Raw genomic sequence first — 25,950 nt, forward strand, 5'->3', positions numbered from 1 at the left:
TTCCAGTTGTAGATCTTTATTCATTAAACTGAGCTTCCTCAATGGGACCAGTAGCTTCGGATTTGAAACGTGTAAACAATGTCATGTTATTGGAACACGTGAGCCCAATACATTCCAGAAATCTGCCCCCGATAGAAGTGTGTTGGTGTCAGTGTGACATGCCTCATCAATAACTCCCCCACCTGCAGTCACAGGGAGGAAATGAGTGTCAAACACATGCAGAGGAAACCCCCAGGTGTGTGGGAAGTCATTTCTAACACATACTAAAACCCTGTCATGCATCATGTGCCAACCTACAGTGAGAAAATGTGTCACATTAGAACATATGAAGGATAAACCCCAGGCCTAAGTGGACCTTATATGGAACCGTGTGTGTGTGTGTGTCTGTGTGTGGGGAAAACCCCAGGTTGATGAGAACTCCCGCTGAGCTCACTTCCTGCTAAGTCCCAAGACAGTGCAATGTACTCATCCCTCTGAACACCTACAGCATGATCTCTCACACACACACACACACACACACACAGAGAGAGAGAATCCCCACCCACACACAGGAAGCCCCAGCACTACTCCCCCAGCCCCTCTAGAGACTCTTTAAAACACGATGTAGGAAAACAAGGAAGCATGTTCTACTTGATGTCTTTAGTCTTTACTGACGGGTCCATTGATTTCTGCAACATACAAACAGGTCTGTGTTGTGTGGGAGGAGGAGGGGTGTTTCTTAGAGAGGCATGTGTCCCAAAATGGCACCATGTTCCCTATATAGTGCACTACTTTTGACCAGAGTCCCCATAGGGCCCTATTCCCTACATAGTGCACTACTTTTGACTCGAGACTGGTCTGGTCAAAAGTAGTGGACTATATAAGGAATAGGGTTCCATTTGGGATGCAAGCAGTTTCCAAGAGGAGTGGACCAACCAACACGGCTGAGCACGTCGCTACACGTGCTGCAGCTGCTGATGATGATGGGAGGGGGCAGCACTCTCCAAAAGGCACAGGCGGGCTCCAAAACAAATGCTAGTGGTAGCAGTTAGGGTCCAAGGGAATTCAACTCCAGGCCTGGAACGACAAAGTACTCCTGGTTTAGTTAATTGATTGATTGAATCATGTCTCTGATTGGCCAGAGAGTCTAATCATCTGGTGATGTCATCACCAGGTCTTAATTAGTCTGATTAGAAGGAGCGAGAGAGAAAGAAATCCAGGAGTCTTGAAGTCCTCCCGGACTGGAGTGGACTATCCCTGGTGTAGTAGGGCAGAAACTGAAGAGAGGAGAAACGGCATATACAAAAATATCCTTTACAATAGAATTTACAAAAAGAGCATTATCACACAATCTTGAGCCCGTTTGCCATCTCAGCAAGAGGACGGCGCTATGCCAGGTCCAGCTGATCCAAAACCTTTAAACATAATTAGAACAAAACCCTGCAATATTTGCTAGAACAAGAGGGCAAATAATTTACAGTTGGAGGAACACTGGGGAGAGGGAGGGGTGTCATGGACAGATGTTACATCTTCTGTTAATAAGAATATTTAGAGATAGCACATTAAATATTATATACCTAGTTGCCCTGTACATTTATAAAACAATGCATATATAGCTATCGAGAAGTTAGCAAAGAAATGAAAATGAAAGTAAATAATAACAGTAGTCCTCTGTCCCTAGTGATAAATGTCTTCTTCTGTCATGGCATAATACAAGTCTAAAAGTACAGAAGATAAGAAAGTCAAGTATTTTTCTGGAATAGAAAACTAAACAAAAAGATGAATCAGGATCCAATGTGACGGATTGTTTCGGACTAAGAGTCAAATCCTAACTTGCATTTAAGACAAATTGTCTCCCATTCACATCCTCATGACTAAGTGAAAATTCAACTTAAGTGGAAGTTAGGATTTGCCCCCAAAGGGAATAAGGCAGGTTTGTATGGTCCCAGCAGAGAAGGAGATAAGATAATTGTACATCCCAAATGACACACTATTCCCTAAGTAGTGCACTACTTTTGACCAGAGCCCATGGTCACTGGTCAAAAGTAGTGCACTATATATGGAATGGAGTTCCATTTGGGAAACACATAATAGCACCAGCACACAGAGAGCCCCTGGCAACTGGCACAAGTACAGCAGAAAGGTGTACCGTTGCATCCTGGGTAGATTATCTAAATTGCTTTGCAGATTGTGTTTTAGGCTTTGTCTCAAATGGCACCCTGTTACCTACATGTACAAGACTCTGGCCAAATATACAGTGCACTATATAGGGAATAGGGTGCCATTTCACATCTGCCCTATTAGTTAGGAAAAGATGGCAGTGTCCAAGGATGGGACAGCCCCCAGTCATCTCCTTCATACACAGTGGCACTTGAAAGAGACAAGGTGAGGATCAAGGAGGATTTGGAGGGTGGAGGAGGGCAGTGAAGGAGGCGTTGGCTATAGGTAGAAGCCATGATCATGTCCACTGTGTAGGGGGGTCCCTGGGGCCTTTGGGTTGTGTGCAGCGGTTACCGTAACCTGGAAGACAAGAGAAGAACAGTGATATGATTAAAGCGTTTGGGAGTTTTTCAGGCCACGTCACCTGACCAGGAAAAATTCTGGTTCTTGGTTGTGGTTATATGTTATGACTAGAAAGCAGAGTTTTCCTGGTCAGGAACAACTCAGGGCCCTAGTTATAGTAAACAACATGACCATATTTACTATGACTTTCCCTCCTCCTCCTCCTCTCACCCACCCATCTCTGAGGAAGCCTTGCTCTCTGCTGTGCTGTCTGCTACTGTGGTGTTGGCAGCTGATGTTTCTACTCCTGCTGCATCTGAAATCTTCTTACTCCTCTCTCCTGACGGTTCTAGGACAAACAGACACAGTGTCAGGTTTCCCTGTCACGCAGTAACACACCGTAGCACACACACACAGCTGTTCCTTTAATAAATGCCTACAGTCTTATCATTTCAGGGTCATTTGTGGAACAGTGTTTGCCTCCTTCCAGACCAGACCACAGACCGACAGACCAGACCACAGACAGACAGACCTCCTTCCAGACCAGACCACAGACAGACAGACCTCCTTCCAGACCACAGACAGACAGACCTCCTTCCAGACCAGACCGACAGAACTCCAGTCCAGACCAGACAGACCGACAGAACTCCAGTCCAGACCAGACAGACCTCCAGTCCAGACCAGACAGACAGACAGACAGACCTCCAGTCCAGACCAGACAGACAGACAGACCTCCAGTCCAGACCAGACAGACAGACAGACCTCCAGTCCAGACCAGACAGACCGACAGAACTCCAGTCCAGACCAGACAGACCGACAGAACTCCAGTCCAGACCAGACAGACAGACAGACAGAACTCCAGTCCAGACCAGACAGACAGACAGACAGACAGAACTCCAGTCCAGTCCAGACCAGACAGACACAGACAGACAGAACTCCAGTCCAGTCCAGACCAGACAGACAGACAGAACTCCAGTCCAGACCAGACAGACAGACAGACAGAACTCCAGTCCAGACCAGACAGACAGACAGAACTCCAGTCCAGACCAGACAGACAGACAGAACTCCAGTCCAGACCAGACCAGACAGACAGAACTCCAGTCCAGACCAGACCAGACAGACAGACAGACAGAACTCCAGTACAGACCAGACAGACAGACAGAACTCCAGTCCAGACCAGACAGACAGACAGACAGACAGAACTCCAGTCCAGACCAGACAGACAGACAGACAGAACTCCAGTCCAGACCAGACAGACAGACAGACAGAACTCCAGTCCAGACCAGACAGACAGACAGAACTCCAGTCCAGACCAGACAGACAGACAGAACTCCAGTCCAGACCAGACAGACAGACAGAACTCCAGTCCAGACCAGACAGACAGAACTCCAGACCAGACCAGAGAGACAGAACTCCAGACCAGACAGAACTCCAGACCAGACAGAACTCCAGACCTCCTTCCAGACAGAACTCCAGACCTCCTTCCAGACAGAACTCCAGACCTCCTTCCAGACAGAACTCCAGACCAGACAGAACTCCAGACCTCCTTCCAGACAGAACTCCAGACCTCCTTCCAGACAGAACTCCAGACCTCCTTCCAGACAGAACTCCAGACCAGACAGAACTCCAGACCTCCTTCCAGACAGAACTCCAGACCTCCAGACCAGACAGAACTCCAGACCTCCAGACCAGACAGAACTCCAGACCTCCAGACCAGACAGAACTCCAGACCTCCAGACCAGACAGAACTCCAGACCTCCAGACCAGACAGAACTCCAGACCTCCAGACCAGACAGAACTCCAGACCTCCAGACCAGACAGAACTCCAGACCTCCAGACCAGACAGAACTCCAGACCTCCAGACCAGACAGAACTCCAGACCTCCAGACCAGACAGAACTCCAGACCTCCAGACCAGACAGAACTCCAGACCTCCAGACCAGACAGAACTCCAGAACTCCAGACCAGACAGAACTCCAGACCTCCAGACCAGACAGAACTCCAGACCTCCAGACCAGACAGAACTCCAGAACTCCAGACCAGACAGAACTCCAGACCAGACAGAACTCCAGACCAGACAGAACTCCAGACCAGACAGAACTCCAGACAGAACTCCAGACCAGACAGAACTCCAGACAGAACTCCAGACCAGACAGAACTCCAGACAGAACTCCAGACCAGACAGAACTCCAGACCTCCTTCCAGACAGAACTCCAGACCTCCTTCCAGACAGAACTCCAGACCTCCTTCCAGACAGAACTCCAGACCTCCTTCCAGACAGAACTCCAGACCTCCAGACAGAACTCCAGACCTCCAGACAGAACTCCAGACCTCCAGACAGAACTCCAGACCTCCAGACCAGACAGACCTCCAGACCAGACAGACCTCCAGACCAGACAGACCTCCAGACCAGACAGACCAGACAGACCTCCAGACCAGACAGACCTCCAGACCAGACCTTTTAGATCATTTAACGACATGGTGTTTTACAGCCAAACCCCTGCTCTCTCCTAATCACCCATCTGAACATCAAACAGCAGAACAGAGTGGTGTTTTACAGCCAAACCCCTGCTCTCTCCTAATCACCCATCTGAGAGGGAGGGACAAAACCACATCTGAGACTGACTGAGGCCCAAATCACACTCTAATCCCTTCATAGTGAGGCCCAAACTGCACTCTATCCCCTTCATAGTGCACTACTTTGGACCAGGGCCCATGCACTATATAGGGAATAGGGTGTCATTTGGGATGCATATTAGGGCTTATGTTGGGCAATGAGATCGCCCCCCCACCATGCCATCAGAGGAAGCCTGGGCAGCCAATCATTTAGCCTAAACACTGAAGAGATGAGCCACCTACCTCTCTCTGCTACCTGTGCCTGTGTACTCCTCTGCTCCTGTGGACAGAGACAGAGGACACAGATTAATAACCGGGCTGAAGAAGAGTTGATGAGGGCGTATCTCAACGGAACATATAAAGTAGCCTAAAGCAGTTGTTCCTGCCTAGTAATACCACAACTCAATCAACGCATCATCAAGCCCTTAATGAGTTGAATCAGGTCTGCTAGTACTGGGCTGGAACAAAACCCTGCACACCCCGTGGGTCCCCAGAAGCAGGACTGGAGAACAGAAGTCTAGAGGTTGTTTCTATGAAGCTGGTGATAATGGTGTTTACCTTAGGAAAACCTTTTCCTGACTGGTCCTCTGAGATAGTCCAGTCTGATGATCCTGGTGCCTCCAACTCTGATGGGTCTGGAGATGCACAGAGAGAGAGAGAAAGAGGGAGAAAGTAAAAGACAAGAGAGAGAGACTTCCATAGAGAGACACCATAACTCTATATATTTGGTAGCCTTAGGTGGCAGGTTTCTAGGCTGCGGACACAAGAGTCTGGCCATGAGACGTCCCTTTTCAACCGTCTTTATGAACCACTGACCTCCTCATTCATTCCATTGTAGCTGTAACTGTTCTTACATGCTGGAGGTCATTTAAGCGCCAATTACGACTGTTCCGTTGATCAACCTCTGTCTCCTCAGCTTTTAATGTTGACCCTGCCCTTCCTGTCTTCATTGTGTGTTTAACACTAGTTGGAAACGCAACACCAGTTGGAAACGCAACACCAGTTGGAAACGCAACACCAGTTGGAAACGCAACACCAGTTGGAAACGCAACACCAAACGGAAACGCAACACCAGTTGGAAACGCAACACCAGTTGGAAACGCAACACCAGTTGGAAACGCAACACTAGTTGGAAACGCAACACTAGTTGGAAACGCAACACCAGTTGGAAACGTATATATGCGGTCTTGTGATCTTTTTATATTCTAGTATTTGACTTAGTATTATTATTAATATTAGTTGTTCTATTAACTTCTTTGACCTGCATGTTGTAGTTTGGAGCTGAAGAATTTCACTGTACCCTGTTCACGTTACTAAAACTGTCATTTGATAAATGTCACGAACACACAATCTAATGAGAGCATGTTAACTCTGCCCTCCATCCCTGTCTCGCTCCATCCATTCATCCCTACCTCCATCCCTGTCTCGCTCCATCCATTCAGCACTACCTCCATCCCTGTCTCGCTCCATCCATTCATCCCTACCTCCCTCCGTCCCTGTCTCGCTCCATCCATTCATCACTACCTCCCTCCATCCCTGTCTCGCTCCATCCATTCATCCCTACCTCCCTCCATCCCTGTCTCGCTCCATCCATTCATCCCTACCTCCCTCCGTCCCTGTCTCGCTCCATCCATTCATCCCTACCTCCCTCCATCCCTGTCTCGCTCCATCCATTCATCCCTACCTCCCTCCATCCCTGTCTCGCTCCATCCATTCATCTCTACCTCCCTCCATCCCTGTCTCGCTCCATCCATTCATCCCTACCTCCCTCCGTCCCTGTCTCGCTCCATCCATTCATCCCTACCTCCCTCCGTCCCTGTCTCGCTCCATCCATTCATCCCTACCTCCCTCCATCCCTGTCTCGCTCCATCCATTCATCCCTACCTCCCTGTCTCGCTCCATCCATTCATCCCTACCTCCATCCCTGTCTCGCTCCATCCATTCATCCCTACCTCCATCCCTGTCTCGCTCCATCCATTCATCCCTACCTCCATCCCTGTCTCGCTCCATCCATTCATCCCTACCTCCCTCCGTCCCTGTCTCGCTCCATCCATTCATCCCTACCTCCCTCCGTCCCTGTCTCGCTCCATCCATTCATCCCTACCTCCCTCCATCCCTGTCTCGCTCCATCCATTCATCCCTACCTCCCTCCATCCCTGTCTCGCTCCATCCATTCATCCCTACCTCCCTCCATCCCTGTCTCGCTCCATCCATTCATCCCTACCTCCCTCCATCCCTGTCTCGCTCCATCCATTCATCCCTACCTCCCTCCATCCCTGTCTCGCTCCATCCATTCATCACTACCTCCCTCCATCCCTGTCTCGCTCCATCCATTCATCCCTACCTCCATCCCTCCCTGTCTCGCTCCATCCATTCATCCCTACCTCCCTGTCTCGCTCCATCCATTCATCCCTACCTTCCTCCATCCCTGTCTCGCTCCATCCATTCATCCCTACCTCCCTCCATCCCTGTCTCGCTCCATCCATTCATCCCTACCTCCCTCCATCCCTGTCTCGCTCCATCCATTCATCACTACCTCCCTCCATCCCTGTCTCGCTCCATCCATTCATCCCTACCTCCCTCCATCCCTGTCTCGCTCCATCCATTCATCCCTACCTCCCTGTCTCGCTCCATCCATTCATCCCTACCTTCCTCCATCCCTGTCTCGCTCCATCCATTCATCCCTACCTCCCTCCATCCCTGTCTCGCTCCATCCATTCATCCCTACCTCCCTCCATCCCTGTCTCGCTCCATCCATTCATCACTACCTCCCTCCATCCCTGTCTCGCTCCATCCATTCATCCCTACCTCCCTCCATCCCTGTCTCGCTCCATCCATTCATCTCTACCTCCCTCCATCCCTGTCTCGCTCCATCCATTCATCCCTACCTCCCTCCATCCCTGTCTCGCTCCATCCATTCATCTCTACCTCCCTCCATCCCTGTCTCGCTCCATCCATTCATCCCTACCTCCCTCCATCCCTGTCTCGCTCCATCCATTCATCCCTACCTCCCTCCATCCCTGTCTCGCTCCATCCATTCATCCCTACCTCCCTCCGTCCCTGTCTCGCTCCATCCATTCATCCCTACCTCCCTCCATCCCTGTCTCGCTCCATCCATTCATCCCTACCTCCATCCCTGTCTCGCTCCATCCATTCATCCCTACCTCCCTCCATCCCTGTCTCGCTCCATCCATTCATCCCTACCTCCATCCCTGTCTCGCTCCATCCATTCATCCCTACCTCCATCCCTGTCTCGCTCCATCCATTCATCCCTACCTCCATCCCTGTCTCGCTCCATCCATTCATCCCTACCTCCCTCCCTTCACAGCAGCACAGGGGTACATAACAGTTGAATGGGGATTCAGAGAGGAACCATTAGAGGACAGTGGGGGGTGGGACTCTGGTTTGAGCGGACCAGGGTTATTTGACATCGCCCTGCTGGTACAAAAAGTTCCTTAACCAACTCAGAAGCTAATTTGGAAGTGGCAATATTTGTGCCACCTTGGTAATTGTGGCACCGCATTATCATATGTGTAAACAAACAAAAACAATCTTGCATTGAGAACCAGTCAGTAGCCCTGCTGCCTGTGGTAACAATAACACAGCTCTCTGGAGGCTATGAACCAGTCAGTAGCCCTGCTGCCTGTGGTAACAATAACACAGCTCTCTGGAGGCTATGAACCAGTCAGTAGCCCTGCTGCCTGTGGTAACAATAACACAGCTCTCTGGAGGCTATGAACCAGTCAGTAGCCCTGCTGCCTGTGGTAACAATAACACAGCTCTCTGGAGGCTATGAACCAGTCAGTAGCCCTGCTGCCTGTGGTAACAATAACACAGCTCTCTGGAGGCTATGAACCAGTCAGTAGCCCTGCTGCCTGTGGTAACAATAACACAGCTCTCTGGAGGCTATGAACCAGTCAGTAGCCCTGCTGCCTGTGGTAACAATAACACAGCTCTCTGGAGGCTATGATGAAAAGTTCTAGTTGGGGAAACGTCCATTACCATTAACCCTCAGAGCTGGACCCAGTTGGACTCTGCTTATAATGATCTCTAGAATGAATTATCTGGCGGTCCTGCAACTTCTGCCCTTGGGCCTAATGACATCACCATAGTATCAATGTCAGTCAGGTACTGCTGCTGGGGAGACATAGGATCAGGAGTTTTTCAGATCATCTGAGCTGATCTGTAAAAACTCAGGGCCCTATTTGTATTTGTAGACTTTTCCTGGGGCCTGAAGTACTTCCTGGTCTGGTCACATGGTGATGAAAACCTCCTGGCCATATGTACGTCCCTAATAGAAGTTGAGTGGTGTTGGAACAGTAAGGAGATGTTTGGGCAACCTCAAGGCTTTTTATTTAACTGGGCAAGTCCGTTAACAACAAATTCTTTTTACAATGACGGCCTACCCCGTCCAAACCCTAACGACGCTGGGCCAATTCTGCACCGCCCGATGGGACTCCCAATCACAGCCGGTTGTGATACAGCCTGGAATCGAACCAGGGTCTGTAGTGACGCCTCTAGCACTGAGATGCAGTGCCTTAGACCGCTGAGCCACTCGAGAGCCCCCCCCCCCTTTTGTATGGTGGTGTCCGGCTTACATCTACAGACTGGATATATACTGCAGAGAATCCGAGATGACTTCATTAAAAAGCCCGTAATTTCATTTCCGTGCTCTCTCAACAACAGTCATATCAACAGTAATCTGGAAGAGTTCTGAAGCTGAGATGACTGATTGAGAAGGCAAACCCATCCATGTTCAGGGTCTGCAGAGTTGTTTCTGGCGCCCTCTTGTGTCAAGCCACCACACTGCAGCAGAAGACAGCAGGCAGACCAAGGGGTGGAGCCAGTCCTGGAGGGCTGAAGAATTCCCGAAGGTGCAGGTTTTTGTTCCAGCCCAGGTCAAAAACACTCAATTCACTTTTTCACAATTTAAATAGGAGACTATGATTAGTTGATCATTTTAAATCAGATGTGTTAACTTACAGTTGGGCTGGAACAAAAGCCTGCAACACAGTGGCTCTCCGGGATGTTGGAAATTGCAGACCCTCGTCTGTAGTCTCATGACGCCATTCATCTTACTACATCTCACCATTCCTGATGTATGAGACCAAGACTGGGAGATCAAGTTGATCCCTCGTCTCGGACCGTTAAAACACACCTGTGGCCAAAATGAAGGACTCTGGGGTTCTCTCAGGTAGAGGGGGAGGGGAATCTTCACTCTGGTCACTGTCTGGGTCAGAGGTCAGAGTACAGCAGGGGTTACTACCAGGGGTCAAAGGTCAAATCGACGGCCAATCAACAATCAAGCGAGAAACAGGTACATCTGAAATGGTGCCCTATTCCTAATGATTAAGCACACTACTTTTAGCTAGAGCACTAGGTGAAGTAGTGCACTACTTTTAGCCAGAGCACTAGGTGAAGTAGTGCACTACTTTTAGCCAGAGCACTAGGTGAAGTAGTGCACTACTTTTAGCCAGAGCTCTAGGTGAAGTAGTGCACTACTTTTAGCCAGAGCTCTAGGTGAAGTAGTGCACTACTTTTAGCCAGAGCACTAGGTGAAGTAGTGCACTACTTTTAGCCAGAGCACTAGGTGAAGTAGTGCACTACTTTTAGCCAGAGCACTAGGTGAAGTAGTGCACTACTTTTAGCCAGAGCTCTAGGTGAAGTAGTGCACTACTTTTAGCCAGAGCTCTAGGTGAAGTAGTGCACTAGGTGAAGCAGTGCACTAGGTGAAGCAGTGCACTAGGTGAAGCAGTGCACTAGGTGAAGTAGTGCACTAGGTGAAGTAGTGCACTAGGTGAAGTAGTGCACTAGGTGAAGTAGTGCACTAGGTGAAGTAGTGCACTAGGTGAAGCAGTGCAGTGTAAAGACAAAGGTACCATTTCAGATGCAGCCAGAGAGAAGCTCAGAATACATCCTCCCAGATTCAGAGCCATAACCACCAAGACAACACACCACAAAGCCAAGCAGAGCCAAAATCAACACCAAAACATTCAATCATTCCCATCAAATCACAGCTGTTTACATCACAAGCCAAGAGATCATACAATCAGAGATCAGGTGATTTTGAGATCATGATTAGGATATCGCTCGATTCCCATCAGCTGCTTTTGATCAAAATCCCATCTCTGGGCAGTTAAGTGATTGTCAGGACATTGTGCATAGCGTGGCAATATAGGAGGCTTTACACCCGTGCACACATGCACTGTTACCCCCCACCCACACAAATCCATCCAGGCACCCACCGATCCCCTTTCCAGGACCCACTGAAACATCTCATGGTGCTTGACCACTAGCCAGCTCTCAGTCTCACACACAGCCTGCCTCAGCTCATCCAAGTGTGACCTCTCACATGCTCACAGCACTCTCCGCTCCATCCCTCCCTTCACCACTATCTCCATCCTTCCATCTCTACTGAGGAGTCTTTCCACATCAACTATCCTCCCAGACGCTGTCTGCTTCCTCACTCAGCCTAACAACTCTGACGAGGGCACGGAGCGAAACACAAGAGGTTCCAGGAGACATTGTTCATTGTGAAAACACATTATTGAGCTGTAGTGGATTGTGCTTCAGGTTATCCACACCACTCGCCTGCTAGCAGAGCCTTTTGCACATCCATAGCCCACTTTATTTCCTGTCTAGAAGTCTGCGATTATGCACGGACGCTCAAATGGCTATTCTACTGTCTCCTTTCCTGTCTGAAACACCCTGTTGAGGCCGAGCAACACCTCTCCTGTCTGAAACACCCTGTTGAGGCCTAGCAACACCGCTCCTGTCTGAAACACCCTGTTGAGGCCGAGCAACACCGCTCCTGTCTGAAACACCCTGTTGAGGCCTAGCAACACCGCTCCTGTCTGAAACACCCTGTTGAGGCCTAGCAACACCTCTCCTGTCTGAAACACCCTGTTGAGGCCTAGCAACTCCTCTCCTGTCTGAAACACCCTGTTGAGGCCGAGCAACACCTCTCCTGTCTGAAACACCCTGTTGAGGCCGAGCAACTCCTCTCCTGTCTGAAACACCCTGTTGAGGCCTAGCAACACCGCTCCTGTCTGAAACACCCTGTTGAGGCCTAGCAACACCTCTCCTGTCTGAAACACCCTGTTGAGGCCTAGCAACTCCTCTCCTGTCTGAAACACCCTGTTGAGGCCGAGCAACACCTCTCCTGTCTGAAACACCCTGTTGAGGCCGAGCAACTCCTCTCCTGTCTGAAACACCCTGTTGAGGCCTAGCAACACCGCTCCTGTCTGAAACACCCTGTTGAGGCCTAGCAACACCTCTCCTGTCTGAAACACCCTGTTGAGGCCTAGCAACTCCTCTCCTGTCTGAAACACCCTGTTGAGGCCGAGCAACACCTCTCCTGTCTGAAACACCCTGTTGAGACCGAGCAATACTTCTCCTTGGGGAAAGCAGAACAGCCTGGTGCATTACAGTCTGTCCCCCAAATGGCACCCTTTTGTCAAAGGTAGTGCACTATATAGGGAGCCATTTGGGATATAGCCTACATTGCAAACCAGCTCAGTCGTGGGGTAGCCGGGGGCCATGTCTGCACCACAGACAGATGTTAGATGAATCCATGCTTTGGCCCACAGAGCACCACTAATGGCTCACATCCAATGGGGTGACATGCAGGCAGACACCTCCCCCGCCAAGCACGGATGGTCAGAAAGCACCACATGCCATGAGCTCAGAGACATGAACAGCAGAGCCCGAAGACACATGATCAGATGTTTACTCATCTCACCTTCAGAACATTTCACATAGTCAACAAATCATCCAATAACAGACTGTCTGACAAGTCTTACATTACCCATCAACATAACCCCACCTTAGACTTACCATTACCCCTCTCATCTTAAGACTTACCATAAGCTGCTTCCTCCCACTCAGGCCGCCCCATCTCCCACACAACCCATAGACATAACCCCACCATCTTTACATAGCCCCACATAGCCTCCTGTCCTGTCCCTTCACTGTCACAGAATACTATGGTAACTCCAACGTGAGCCTTGAGTCTACAGCCTAAACCCTAAGCCAAGGCCTGCTAGAGCAGCTGAAATACACAACTAGACACCATCTAATAACACACACAGTGTGGTGTGACACTATCGTGCCCTGGTCCGTTTATTAGCCTCCAGTGAGACCATTATGTGTGAGTGTGTGTGTGTGTGTGTGTGTGTGTGTGTGTGTGTGTGTGTGTGTGTGTGTCTTGTCCTCATTCTACAGTGGACTAGGACTGGGTTACCATGGTAAAACGGCAGATTACACATTTACTGTACTTCAGAAAATGAGTGACTATAGCAGGTCAGAGTTGGAAGAAAAAATACAGAAATAATTCAGTTTATTGACGCTTTTTGGGGGGGGGGGGTTACAAGACATGATCATTTTAGTTCCATGGTTTAACAAATTTTATAACAATATATTCAATGTATACAAACAGTATCTGTTTTATACATAATTAAAATGTTAATTCTCCACATAAGCCATCCATAAGCAAGTCTGTGTGTATATAATTAGTCTATATTGCAAGTCAGTGGTCTGAAACTGGCAGTTGGACTGGTCAGTCTCCATTGTCCCTCGCAGTGCTGTGTGTTTATATAGACCTGTGGTCTACATACCTTGTGTGTGTGTGTGTGTGTGTGTGTGTGTGTTTCGACAGCCTGTCATTACAGTGTGGCCTGCCAGTGCCCTCTGGCCACGGATGTAGTCTCCAGCTCTCCACAAACTGACCCTAGATCTGCCTGTCAGCTGCTACTCCACCCTACAGCTGACCACAACAACCCCTGACCCTTAGTCAGCCCTTATAATAGGACCCCAACCAGACCACCTGGGTTCAAATACTATTTGAAATCTTTAACATACTTTCAGCGTTTGCTTTAGTCTTCCTGGAGACGTAAATTGATCCATTGCCCCCAGGCAAGCTCAGTCAAGCACAGATAAAGTATTTGCAATGATTTCAAATGGTGTTTGAACCCAGCTCTGACCCTGACTCCCAGCCCATCTTCTGTCCCTGTGTCTGGTCCCTAGTCTGTTTTGGTCAGTAGTACCACAGCCCAACAGAGTTAGGGAAGTAGGTTAGGTAGTAAAAGCCCTAACGTAACCACGTACTTGATGCCGTTTCCGTCGGCGACCGTTGCTCGGCGATGGACATGGTCGACACCTTCCTGGGCGGGTGTTCTCCATGGGCCGCCGTAACCGTGGCCGTAGCCTTGGAGGACCATGAAGGTCTGGAACCCTCCCCTCCTCCATCTCCCTTCACATCAGGGAAGTCTGAGTGCAGAGGATTGGTGAAGCTCAGAGCAGTCCTGACAGGGGTGGAGGTGGAGGAGAGGGGCTGGGAAGAGGACAGATTGGAGATGGGGAGGCTCTCTGACCCAGCCACCAGGGCTGGAGGTGTGGGGGCTTTCTCTGGGCTGACCCAGCCTGCCTGACCCCCCTTCTCCCCCTTAAGGGGCAGGTGGTTGGGGCGGGAGGGGAGGGGTCCGAAGGCGCCCTGGTGCGTTATGTTGGGGGGCCCCCCGTCGGCCCCTGAGTCCTCAGAAAGAGAGGAACTGGAGGTGTTGGAGCGGGCCTTGAAGGCAAGGGATCTATGCAGCTTGCTGTTACCATCGAAGCTCTTAGGACCCTCCTGTAACGGAACCTTCTGTATCTCAATACTCAGCTTCCTCTCTAGACGCACTGCCCCATCCACTGGGGAGGAGGGAGAGGGGGCCTGGGCAGGGGGGCCTCCTGAGGGGACACTGTCCAACGATGTCTTGTTATAGTTCTCCTTCAAGTCGGGGGCTTGCTGGGCTTTCTGGGGCTGCTGCTGTTGTTGTGCAGAGGCCAGGACGTGGATGACAGGCTTGGGGTGGTAGCGGTCGTTGTCCTGACGTACGTTGGTGACGGTGGGGAAGGCAGAGGGGGGAGACGGGGTCAGGATGGGAGGAACCGGGCGTGGCTCTGGGGGCTGAAGGATCTCCTCTTTCACGTCCCCTTCCAACTGACTGCTGAGAGAGAGGGGGGGGGAGGGGGGGATGGGAGAGAGAAATAAAGACAGCGAATAGCAATTCAAACTTCATATTTATGCAAAAAATTCTACCACTAGATGGCAGACTTCAATGTACACGACAATAGCAGGGCAAAACATGTGTCTAAATCCAAAACAACTTCTCCAAACGTACATAATATCATGGATTTACCACAGTAATCTACCTGAAATACATCACAACATAAGAGCAGATCATCTAATACAATGTGTGTAACGCAGTTACCTAGTGACCACGGGGAGTTACCTAGTGACCACGGGGAGTTACCTAGTGACCACGGGGAGTTACCTAGTGACCACGGGGAGTTACCTAGTGACCACGGGGAGTAACGCAGTTACCTAGTGAACACGGGGGGGAACGCAGTTACCTAGTGAACGCGGGGGGTAACGCAGTTACCTAGTGAACGCGGGGGGTAACGCAGTTACCTAGTGAACGCGGGGGGTAACGCAGTTACCTAGTGAACGCGGGGGGTAACGCAGTAACCTAGTGAACGCGGGGGGTAACGCAGTAACCTAGTGAACGCGGGGGGTAACGCAGTAACCTAGTGAACGCGGGGGGTAACGCAGTTACCTAGTGAACGCGGGGGGTAACGCAGTTACCTAGTGAACGCGGGGGGGGGGTAACACAGTTACCTAGTGAACACGGGGGGGGGGGGGGTAACACAGTTACCTAGTGAACACGGGGGGGTAACGCAGTTACCTAGTGAACACGGGGGGGTTAACGCAGTTACCTAGTGAACACGGGGGGGTAACGCAGTTACCTAGTGAACACGGGGGGGGTAACGCAGTTACCTAGTGAACACGGGGGGGTAACGCAGTTACCTAGTGAACACGGGGGGGTAACGCAGTTACCTAGTGAACACGGGGGGGGTAACGCAGTTACCTAGTGAACACGGGGGGGTAACGCAGTTACCTAGTGAACACGGGGGGGTAACGCAGTTACCTAGTGAACACGGGGGGGTAACACAGTTACCTAGTGAACACGGGGGGGTAACACAGTTACCTAGTGAACACGGGGGGGTAACACAGTTACCTAGTGAACACGGGGGGGTAACACAGTTACCTAGTGAACACGGGGGGGTAACACAGTTACCTAGTGAACACGGGGGTAACACAGTTACCTAGTGAACACGGGGGGTAACACAGTAGACCTCTATTTCCTCCACTGTAACATAACACAGTGGAATCTGGCTGAATGGAACTCAGAGAGAGATAGTCGACCAGCCTTCCTTTCCAGGAAACTGAGGTTGTCTGCTAGAGTGGGTGACATGGTAACCACAGAGGGATGGAACATTCAGAACTTCAGAAACGTGTGTGAACTGTCAAGTTCCATCTCCTGAACTCTCTCACACACACTTTCAGCAAGATGTGGTCGTGTGCCAAATAAAGATCACATGACAAACGCAGGTTAATGCCCTGCACATGACTACGCAGTACATACAGTCAGTGTGTTCTCAGAGAGTCAGCCAGCTAGGTCTACAGTCAGCCAGCTAGGTCTACAGTCAGCCAGCTAGGACTACAGTCAGCCAGCCAGGACTACAGCCAGCCAGCCAGCTAGGACTACAGTCAGCCAGCCAGGACTACAGTCAGCCAGCCAGCCAGCTAGGACTACAGCCAGCCAGCAAGCCAGCTAGGACTACAGCCAGCCAGCAAGCCAGCTAGGACTACAGCCAGCCAGCAAGCCAGCTAGGACTACAGCCAGCCAGCAAGCCAGCTAGGACTACAGCCAGCCAGCAAGCCAGCTAGGACTACAGCCAGCCAGCAAGCCAGCTAGGACTACAGCCAGCCAGCAAGCCAGCTAGGACTACAGCCAGCCAGCAAGCCAGCTAGGACTACAGCCAGCCAGCAAGCCAGCTAGGACTACAGCCAGCCAGCAAGCCAGCTAGGACTACAGCCAGCCAGCAAGCCAGCTAGGACTACAGCCAGCCAGCAAGCCAGCTAGGACTACAGCCAGCCAGCAAGCCAGCTAGGACTACAGCCAGCCAGCAAGCCAGCTAGGACTACAGCCAGCCAGCAAGCCAGCTAGGACTACAGTTAGTCAGCCAGCTAGCTAGGACTACAGCCAGTCAGCAAGCCAGCTAGGACTACAGTTAGTCAGCCAGCTAGGACTACAGCCAGTCAGCCAGCTAGGACTACAGTCAGTCAGCCAGCTAGGACTACAGCCAGCCAGCCAGCCAGGACTACAGCCAGCCAGCCAGCCAGGACTACAGCCAGCCAGCCAGCTAGGTCTACAGTCAGCCAGTCAGTCAGCCGGCTAGGACCACAGTCAGCCGGCTAGGACCACAGTCAGCCGGCTAGGACCACAGTCAGCCGGCTAGGACCACAGTCAGCCGGCTAGGACCACAGTCAGCCGGCTAGGACCACAGTCAGCCGGCTAGGACCACAGTCAGCCAACTAGGACCACAGTCAGCCAACTAGGACCACAGTCAGCCAGCTAGGACCACAGTCAGCCAGCTAGGACCACAGTCAGCCAGCTAAGACCACAGTCAGCCAGCTAAGACCACAGTCAGCCAGCTAAGACCACAGTCAGCCAGCTAAGACCAGTCAGCCAGCTAAGACCACAGTCAGCCAGCTAAGACCACAGTCAGCCAGCTAAGACTACAGTCAGCTAGCTAAGACTACAGTCAGCTAGCTAAGACTACAGTCAGCTAGCTAAGACTACAGTCAGCTAGCTAAGACTACAGTCAGCTAGCTAGGACTACAGTCAGCTAGCTAGGACTACAGTCAGCTAGCTAGGACTACAATCAGCAAGGACTACAGTCAGCTAGCTAGGACTACAGTCAGCTAGCTAGGACTACAATCAGCAAGGACTACAGTCAGCTAGCTAGGACTACAGTCAGCTAGCTAGGACTACAATCAGGCAAGTGGCTTGAAGAAGATCTCCGTTACTATCAGTAGCTACAGGTAACTGTCAAAATAAAGGAAACACCAACATAAAGTGTCTTATTAATAGGGCGTTGGGGCACCACGAGCCAGAACAGATTTAATGCACCTTGTCATAGATTCTACAAGTGTCTGGATCTCTATTGGAGGGATGTGACACCATTCTTCCAAGATAAATTCCATCATTTGTTTTTTTGATGGTGGTTATTGAAAACGCTGTCTCAGTCACTGCTTCAGAATCTACCAGAAATGTTCAATTAGGTTGAGATCTGATGACTCACACAAACACACACACTTTAAGCCCCCTATGCTCCTTTGAGACTTAGTCACAGAGATCTCTTCTTCTAGCCATGGTAGCCAAGATAATGGGCAACTGGGTATTTTATACATGACCCTAAGCATGATGGGATGTTAATTGCTTAATTAACTCAGGAATCAGACATGTATGGACCACACTTTCAATATACTCTGTGTTCCTCATTTACTCTAGTGTTTCCTTTATTTTGTCAGTTACCTGCATGTTGTTGATGAGTAGGGCATGATGGGATCTTTGGGGGAAGAATATCACAGCTGTTCCTGTCTATTGATCTGAACAAGCTCAGAACAACCTATTATGGTGCTGATGACCACCATAGAGCTCCTAATATACCATTACCGAGGGTATGATTCACGCAATGGCCACACGTACTGAGTACAGGTCCTAGACCAGACCAGAGAGTCTCCAGTACTGAGTACAGGTCCTAGACCAGACCAGAAAGAGTCTCCAGTACTGAGTACAGGTCCTAGACTAGACCAGAAAGAGCCTCCAGTACTGAGTACAGGTCCTAGACCAGACCAGAAAGAGCCTCCAGTACTGAGTACAGGTCCTAGACCAGAAAGAGTCTCCAGTACTGAGTACAGGTCCTAGACCAGACCAGAAAGAGTCTGGTCTAGAGAAAGAGAGCTCAGCAGGAGGCCGAGATGTGGTTCCACATCAAACAAACCGCAGGCTAGAACACCAACCAGGGCTGAGTATATACAGTGTTGCTGAATACGTGATGAAGTCACTGTACTGTACCTGCGTATGCGGGGTGGTTTGGGGGGCGGTGTGTCCCATCGCTCCTCGTCTGAGTGGTGTCCAGCTTTCTCTGGGCTGAGCCCATCGTCCTGAGGAGGAGAAACAGAGGGATGAAGAAAAAAGAAAATATATTTTGGGTCTGTCTGCACTGGTTCTAATGACAGCAAGGCACCATGGTTTCCAGTCCTGTTCATATCATCACTGGGCTTTCCTATACATAGTCCCAGGGGCTGGCTGTGTACTCACAGTACATTTTAAAACAGTAGGTGTGTGTGCAGCGTCCAAACCTATATCGAACACGATGAGGTAAGGAGGTCAGCTCAGGTCACCCTGGTCATGTGTGCCAGTGTGTGTGGTGTGTGTGGCTATTGGTCCTGCCATTGTCCCAGGCTCCTGATCCTAAATAGGGAGATTATACTGGATAGTCTGTGTCCAAACATTGTTTATGTGTAAAAGCACAGCTAGTTTTCATTTGTTGCTAGCTAGTTGCTAAACATAGCCAACAGTGGGACTATACATGTGCCTGTATAGACATGATTACACAGAATACACACAGCCTACATATTGCCTAATACACAGCTTACATATTGCCTAATACACAGCCTATATATACTAAGAGAGTTCTCATCTGTATTATTCATAGCCGTCTATTTACCACCACAAAGCAAAGCTGACACTAAGACCGCTCTCAACCAACTCTAAGGCCATAAGCAAAGAAGAAAATGCTCACCCAGAAGTGGCCGGGGACTTTAATGCAGGCAAACTTAAATCAGTTTTAACACATTTTTACCAGCATGTCACATGTGCAACCAGAGAAAAAAAACTCTAGACCACCTTTACTCCACACACAGAGATGCATACAAAGCTCTCCCTCTCCCTCCATTTGGCAAATCAGACCATAATTATATCTTCCAGATTCCTGCTTACAAGCAAAAACTAAAGCAGGAAGTACCAGTGACTCGCTTAGTCATGGTCAGATGACGTGGATGCTACGCTACAGGACTGTTTTGCTAGCACAGACTGGAATATGTTCCGGGATTCATGCAATGGCATTGAGGAATACACCACCTCAGTCATTGGCTTCATCAATAAGTGCCTCGATGACATCGTCCCCACAGTGACTGTACGTACATATCCCAACCAGAAGCCATGGATTACAGGCAACATCCGCATCGAGCTAAAAGCTAGAGCTGCTGCTCTCAAGGAGAGGGAGACTAATCCGGACGCTTATAAGAAATCCCGCTATGCTCTCAGACGAACCATCAAACAAGCAAAGGGTCAGTACAGGACTAAGATTGAATCCTACTACACCGGCTCTGACGCTTGTCGGATGTGGAAGGGCTTGAAAACTATTACGGACTACAAAGGGAAACCCAGATGCGAGCTGCCCAGTGACGCGAGCATACCAGACGAGCTAAATGCCTTTTATGCTCGCGTTGAGACAAGCAACACTGAAGCATGCACGAGAGCACCAGCTGTTCTGGATGACTGTGTGATAACGTTCTCGGTAGCCGATGTGAACAAAACCTTTAAAACAGGTCAACATTCACAAAGCCGCTGGGCCAGAAGGATTACCAGGACTTCCTGAAGGGCCACCCCGAAGTGGTAAGAGTAGGCAACAACACGTCTGCCACGCTGATCCTTAACACTGGGGCCCCTCAGGAGTGTGTACTTAGTCCCCTCCTGTATTCCCTGTTCACCCACGACTGCGTGGCCAAACGCGACTCCAACACCATCATTAAGTTTGCTGACGACACAACAGTGGTAGGCCTGATCAATGACAACGATGAGAAGGCCTATAGGGAGGTGGTCAGAGAACTCGCAGTGTGGTGCCAGGACAACAACCTCTCCCTCAATGTGAGCAAGACAAAGGAGCTGATCGTGGACTACAGGAAAAGGCGGCCCAAACAGGCCCCCATTAACATCGACCGGGCTGTAGTGGAGTGGGTCGAGAGTTTCAAGTTCCTTGGTGTCCACATCACCAACAAACTAACATGGTCCAAACATACCAAGACAGTCGTGAAGAGGGCACGACAAAACCTTTTCCCCCTCAGGAGACTGAAAAGTTTTGGCATGGGCCCCCAGATCCTCAAAAGGTTTAACAACTGTACCATCGAGAGCATCCTGACCGGTTGCATCACCGCCTGGTATGGCAACTGCTCGGCATCTGAACGTAAGGCGCTACAGAGGGTAATGCGAACGGCCCAGTACATCACTGGGGCCAAGCTTCCTGCCATCCAGGACCTATATAATAGGTGGTGTCAGAGGAAGGCCCATAAAATTGTCAGAGACTCCAGTCACCCAAGTTATAGACTGTTCTCTCTGCTACCACACGGCAAGCGGTACCGGAGCACCAAGTCTAGGACCAAAAGGCTCCTCAACAGCTTCTACCCCAAGCCATTAGAATGCTGAACAATCCATAAAAATCGCCACCAGACAATTTACATTGACCCCCCCTCTTGTACACTGCTGCTTCTCGCTGTTTGTTTGTTACCTATGCATAGTCACTTCGCCCCCACCTACATGTACAGATTACCTCAACTAGCCTGTACCCTGCACACTGACTCGGTACCGGTGCCCCCTGTATATAGCCTCCACACTGACTCGGTACCGGTGCCCCCCTGTATATAGCCTCCACACTGACTCGGTACCGGTGCCCCCTGTATATAGCCTCCACACTGACTCGGTACCGGTGCCCCCTGTAATAGCCTCCACACTGACTCGGTACCGGGGTGCCCCCTGTATATAGCCTCCACACTGACTCGGTACCGGTGCCCCCCTGTATATAGCCTCCACACTGACTCGGTACCGGTGCCCCTGTATATAGCCTCCACACTGACGCGTACCGGTGGCCCCCCTGTATAAAGCCTCCACACTGACTCGTACCGGTGCCCCTGTATATAGCCTCCACACGACTCGGTACCGGTGCCCCTGTATATAGCCTCCACACTGACTCGGTACCGTGTGCCCCCTGTATAGAGCCTCCACACTGACCGGTACCGGTGCCCCTGTATATAGCCTCCACACTGACTCGGTACCGGTGCTCCCTGTATATAGCCTCCACACTGACTCGGTACCGGTGCCGCCCTGTATATAGCCTCCACACTGACTCGGTACCGGTGCCCCCTGATAAAGCCTCGTTATTAGTTATTCTCATTGTGTTACTTTTAATCATTACTTGTTTTATTTTAGCCTACTTGGTAAATATTTTCTTCTTCTTCTTGAACTGCACTGTTGGTTAAGGGCTTGTTAGTAAGCATTTCACTGTAAAGTCTACACTTGTTGTATTTGGCGCATGTGGCAAATACATTTTGATTTGATTTATCGTGTGACTAAGTAATTTTTCTTTCTCTCTTGGCCTCTGTTCGTCATAGTGGAGTAACATCCTGTCTTTCTTTAGCTTCGGACACGTCCTCTCTCTGTGTGTGAGAGAGTGAGAGAGAGAGTGAGTAGTCAGTGTTTGTGTGATACAGTATATAAATCCCAGCCAGAGTGAAAATGTGTGTGTGTGTTCTGCCAGACAGATGTTCTGTAGGGAAGTAGAGATCTGCAGAGGACCCAATTAAAGCAAATGGGTAGGGTCTCTCTCTCCTTCCATCTTTCCCCTGACTCCCTCTCTCTCTCGCGCTACAGGCTTCTGTGATAGCAGGAAGAAAGGAAGAGAGAGGGAGGAAGAGAGCAACACAGACAGAGTTCTGCCACACCTTGAGGCCAGTCAAATTCTTAGAACACAGCCGTGTCTGTGTGTGTGTGTGTGTGTGTGTGTGTGTGTGTGTGTGTGTGTGTGTGTGTGTGTGTGTGTGTGTGTGTGTGTGTGTTCACAGAACTCTCTGACCAGCCCATCTGCTCAGTGAATCAGTTTAGAAGCTCTTATTGTTGTGAGTTAATAACATTTCCTGGAGACAAAAAGTACAGTGTGTTTAAGAGGGAGAAACAGTGTGTGTGTGTGTGTGAGAGGAAGGGAGGGAGTGTGTGTGTCCAGTGTGTTTGTGTATGACACAGAATGAGTGAGTGAGTGTAGAGAGGGGGGGAATGGGGCAACATGGCCAGCCGTTCTGTTTCTGAGGAGGAATTTAGAACCTGAAGCACTTCAGAGGAAGACAGACATTTCTTAGTGTTGTGGGGGAGTGAGTGTGATGGGGTGTTGTGAGATGGGGAAGAAGAGGCAGGACATCGCCCAGCTAGAGCGGTGACGTCGCCCAGCTAGAGCGGTGACGTCGCCCAAGCTTGAGTTGTCAAGTATTTGGGAGGTATTGGGGTAGTGCGAGGTAGTAATGTAATGTTAGACGTGTGGCGCTGTAATGTTAGACGTGGTGCGCTTACTGTTAGACGTGGTGGCCCTGTAATGTTAGACGTGGTGGCGCTGTAATGTTAGACGTGGTGGCGCTGTAATGTTAGACGTGGTGGCGCTGTAATGTTAGACGTGGTGGCGCTGTAATGTTAGACGTGGTGGCGCTGTAATGTTAGACGTGGTGGCGCTGTAATGTTAGACGTGGTGGCGCTGTAATGTAATGTTAGACGTGGTGGCGCTGTAATGTAATGTTAGACGTGGTGGCGCTGTAATGTAATGTTAGACTGGTGGCGCTGTAATGTATGTTAGACGTGGTGGCGCTGTAATGTAAGTTAGACGTGGTGGCGCTGTAATGTAATGTTAGACGTGGTGGCGCTGTAATGTAAGGTTAGACGTGGTGGCGCTTATGTAATGTTAGACGTGGTGGCGCTGTAATGTAATGTAGACGTGGTGGCGCTGTAATGTTAGACTGTGGTGGCGCTGTAATGTAATGTTAGACGTGGTGGCGCTGTATGTAATGTTAGACGTGGTGGCGCTGTAATGTAATGTTAGACTGTGGCGCTGTAATGTTAGACGTGGTGGCGCTGTAATGTAATGTTAGACGTGGTGGCGCTGTAATGTTAGACGTGGTGGCGCTGTAATGTTAGACGTGTGGCGCTGTAATGTTAGACGTGGTGGCGCTGTAATGTTAGACGTGGTGGCGCTGTAATGTTAGACGTGGTGGCGCTGTAATGTTAGACGTGCAGGCGCTGTAATGTTAGACGTGCAGGCGCTGTAATGTAATGTAATGTTAGACATGGTGGTAAGCTATAGTGTTGTGTGTAGCGTAGTGTGGGGGTAGTGTAGCGTAGTGTGGGGGTAGTGTAGCGTAGTGTGGGGGTAGTGTAGCGTAGCGGGGGGATAGTGTAGCGTAGTGTGGGGGTAGTGTAGCGTAGTGTGGGGGTAGTGTAGTGTTGGGGAAATATAGCGTGGGGGTAGTGTAGCGTGGGGGTAGCGTAGTGTAGCGTGGGGGTAGTGTAGCGTAGTGTGGGGGTTGTGTAGCGTAGTGTGGGGGTAGTGTAGTGTTGGGGAAGTATAGCGTGGGGGTAGTGTAGCGTGGGGGTAGCGTAGTGTAGTGTAGCGTGGGGGTAGCGTAGTGTAGCGTGGGGGTAGCGTAGTGTAGCGTGGGGGTAGTGTAGCGTGGGGGTAGTGTAGCGTGGGGGTAGTGTAGGGGTAGTGTAGTGTTGGGGTAGTGTAGTGTTGGGGTAGTGTAGGGTAGGGTAGTGTAGGTGTAGTGTAGTGTAGGGTAGTGTAGTGTAGGGGTAGTGTAGTGTAGGGTAGGGTAGTGTATTGTTGGGGTAGGGTAGTGTAGTGTAGGGGTAGTGGTAGTGTAGTGGTAGTGTAGGGGTAGTGTAGGGTAGGGTAGTGTAGGGGTAGTGTAGGGGTAGTGTAGGGTAGTGTAGGGTAGGGTAGTGTAGTTCTCACCATGCCAACATGGATCTCTGAGTTGGTGGGGCTCTCCAGGAGCTGCAGCTGTTTCTCAAAGAGCTGAGAGATGGCTCTGTGAACCAACTCATACTGTTCCTATAGGGGAGAGAGAGGGAGAGAGGGAGAGAGGGAGAGAGGGAGAGAGGGAGAGAGGGAGAGAGGGAGAGAGGGGGAGAGGGAGAGAGGGAGAGAGGGAGAGAGGGAGAGAGGGAGAGAGGGAGAGAGGGAGAGAGGAAGAGGGGAGGGAGAGAGGAAGAGGGGAGGGAGAGAGGAAGAGGGGAGGGAGAGAGGAAGAGGGGAGGGAGAGAGGGGAGAGAGGGAGAGAGGGAGAGGGAGAGGAGAGAGGAGAGAGGAGAGAGGGAGAGGAGAGACGGGGAGGGAGGGAGGGAGAGAGGGGGAGGGAGAGAGAGAGGGGAGGGAGGGAGAGAGAGAGGGGAGGGAGGGAGGAGAGAGAGTCAACACAGAACACAACACTTGTATTCATATTAAAACCATAACAAGGCCCAGATACTCAGTCCATATTCCCCTCAACCACACCCACAAATTAGGGAAAATCAACATTCTTTCCTATTGACCTCTTTTGTCAAGAAACAAGAAAATTGCAATTGAAAAGGTCAAGTTTTTGCTGTGAGCCAGTGGGGTAATCTAGGTAACCACAGGCTGTTTCACCACAGGCGGGAGGGGCCACAACGCTCTAATACCCACTGGGATTATACGCAACACAGAACACGATGAAGACAGCAACCTAATACGCCACATTACCTTGGTCTGAACAGCAGAATGCTCATTACCTTGGTCGAACAGCAGAACGCCTCATTACCTTGGTCTGAACAGCAGAACGCCACATTACCTTGGTCTGAACAGCAGAACGCCACATTACCTTGGTCTGAACAGCAGAACGCCACATTACCTTGGTCTGAACAGCAGAACGCCACATTACCTTGGTCTGAACAGCAGAACGCCACATTACCTTGGTCTGAACAGCAGAACGCCACATTACCTTGGTCTGAACAGCAGAAGGCCACATTACCTTGGTCTGAACAGCAGAAGGCCACATTACCTTGGTCTGAACAGCAGAAGGCCACATTACCTTGGTCTGAACAGCAGAATGCCTCATTACCTTGGTCTGAAC

General features: G+C 50.4%; 1 protein-coding gene across 3 annotated transcripts; it reads right to left on the bottom strand.

The window, feature by feature from the left end:
• Positions 1 to 25,950, bottom strand: LOC115188408 (tyrosine-protein phosphatase non-receptor type 12). Of its 3 annotated transcripts, none has more exons than XM_029747246.1 (9): positions 25,909 to 25,950; positions 24,816 to 24,914; positions 19,061 to 19,149; positions 14,202 to 15,079; positions 10,255 to 10,326; positions 5,655 to 5,731; positions 5,340 to 5,376; positions 2,717 to 2,830; positions 1 to 2,499 (listed from the first exon to the last, which is right to left on the bottom strand). In XM_029747246.1, exons 1-9 carry the CDS (start codon positions 25,933 to 25,935, stop codon positions 2,438 to 2,440), a joined length of 1,455 nt encoding a protein of 484 aa, XP_029603106.1. In that variant the 5' UTR covers positions 25,936 to 25,950; the 3' UTR covers positions 1 to 2,437. The 3 variants fall into 3 exon arrangements, with proteins under 3 accessions (XP_029603106.1, XP_029603105.1, XP_029603107.1); XM_029747245.1 differs by having other exon boundaries at positions 14,202 to 15,082; XM_029747247.1 differs by lacking the exon at positions 10,255 to 10,326 and having other exon boundaries at positions 14,202 to 15,082.

This window comes from Salmo trutta, unplaced genomic scaffold, assembly GCF_901001165.1.
Source record: "Salmo trutta unplaced genomic scaffold, fSalTru1.1, whole genome shotgun sequence".
Taxonomy (NCBI): Eukaryota; Metazoa; Chordata; class Actinopteri; order Salmoniformes; family Salmonidae; genus Salmo; species Salmo trutta.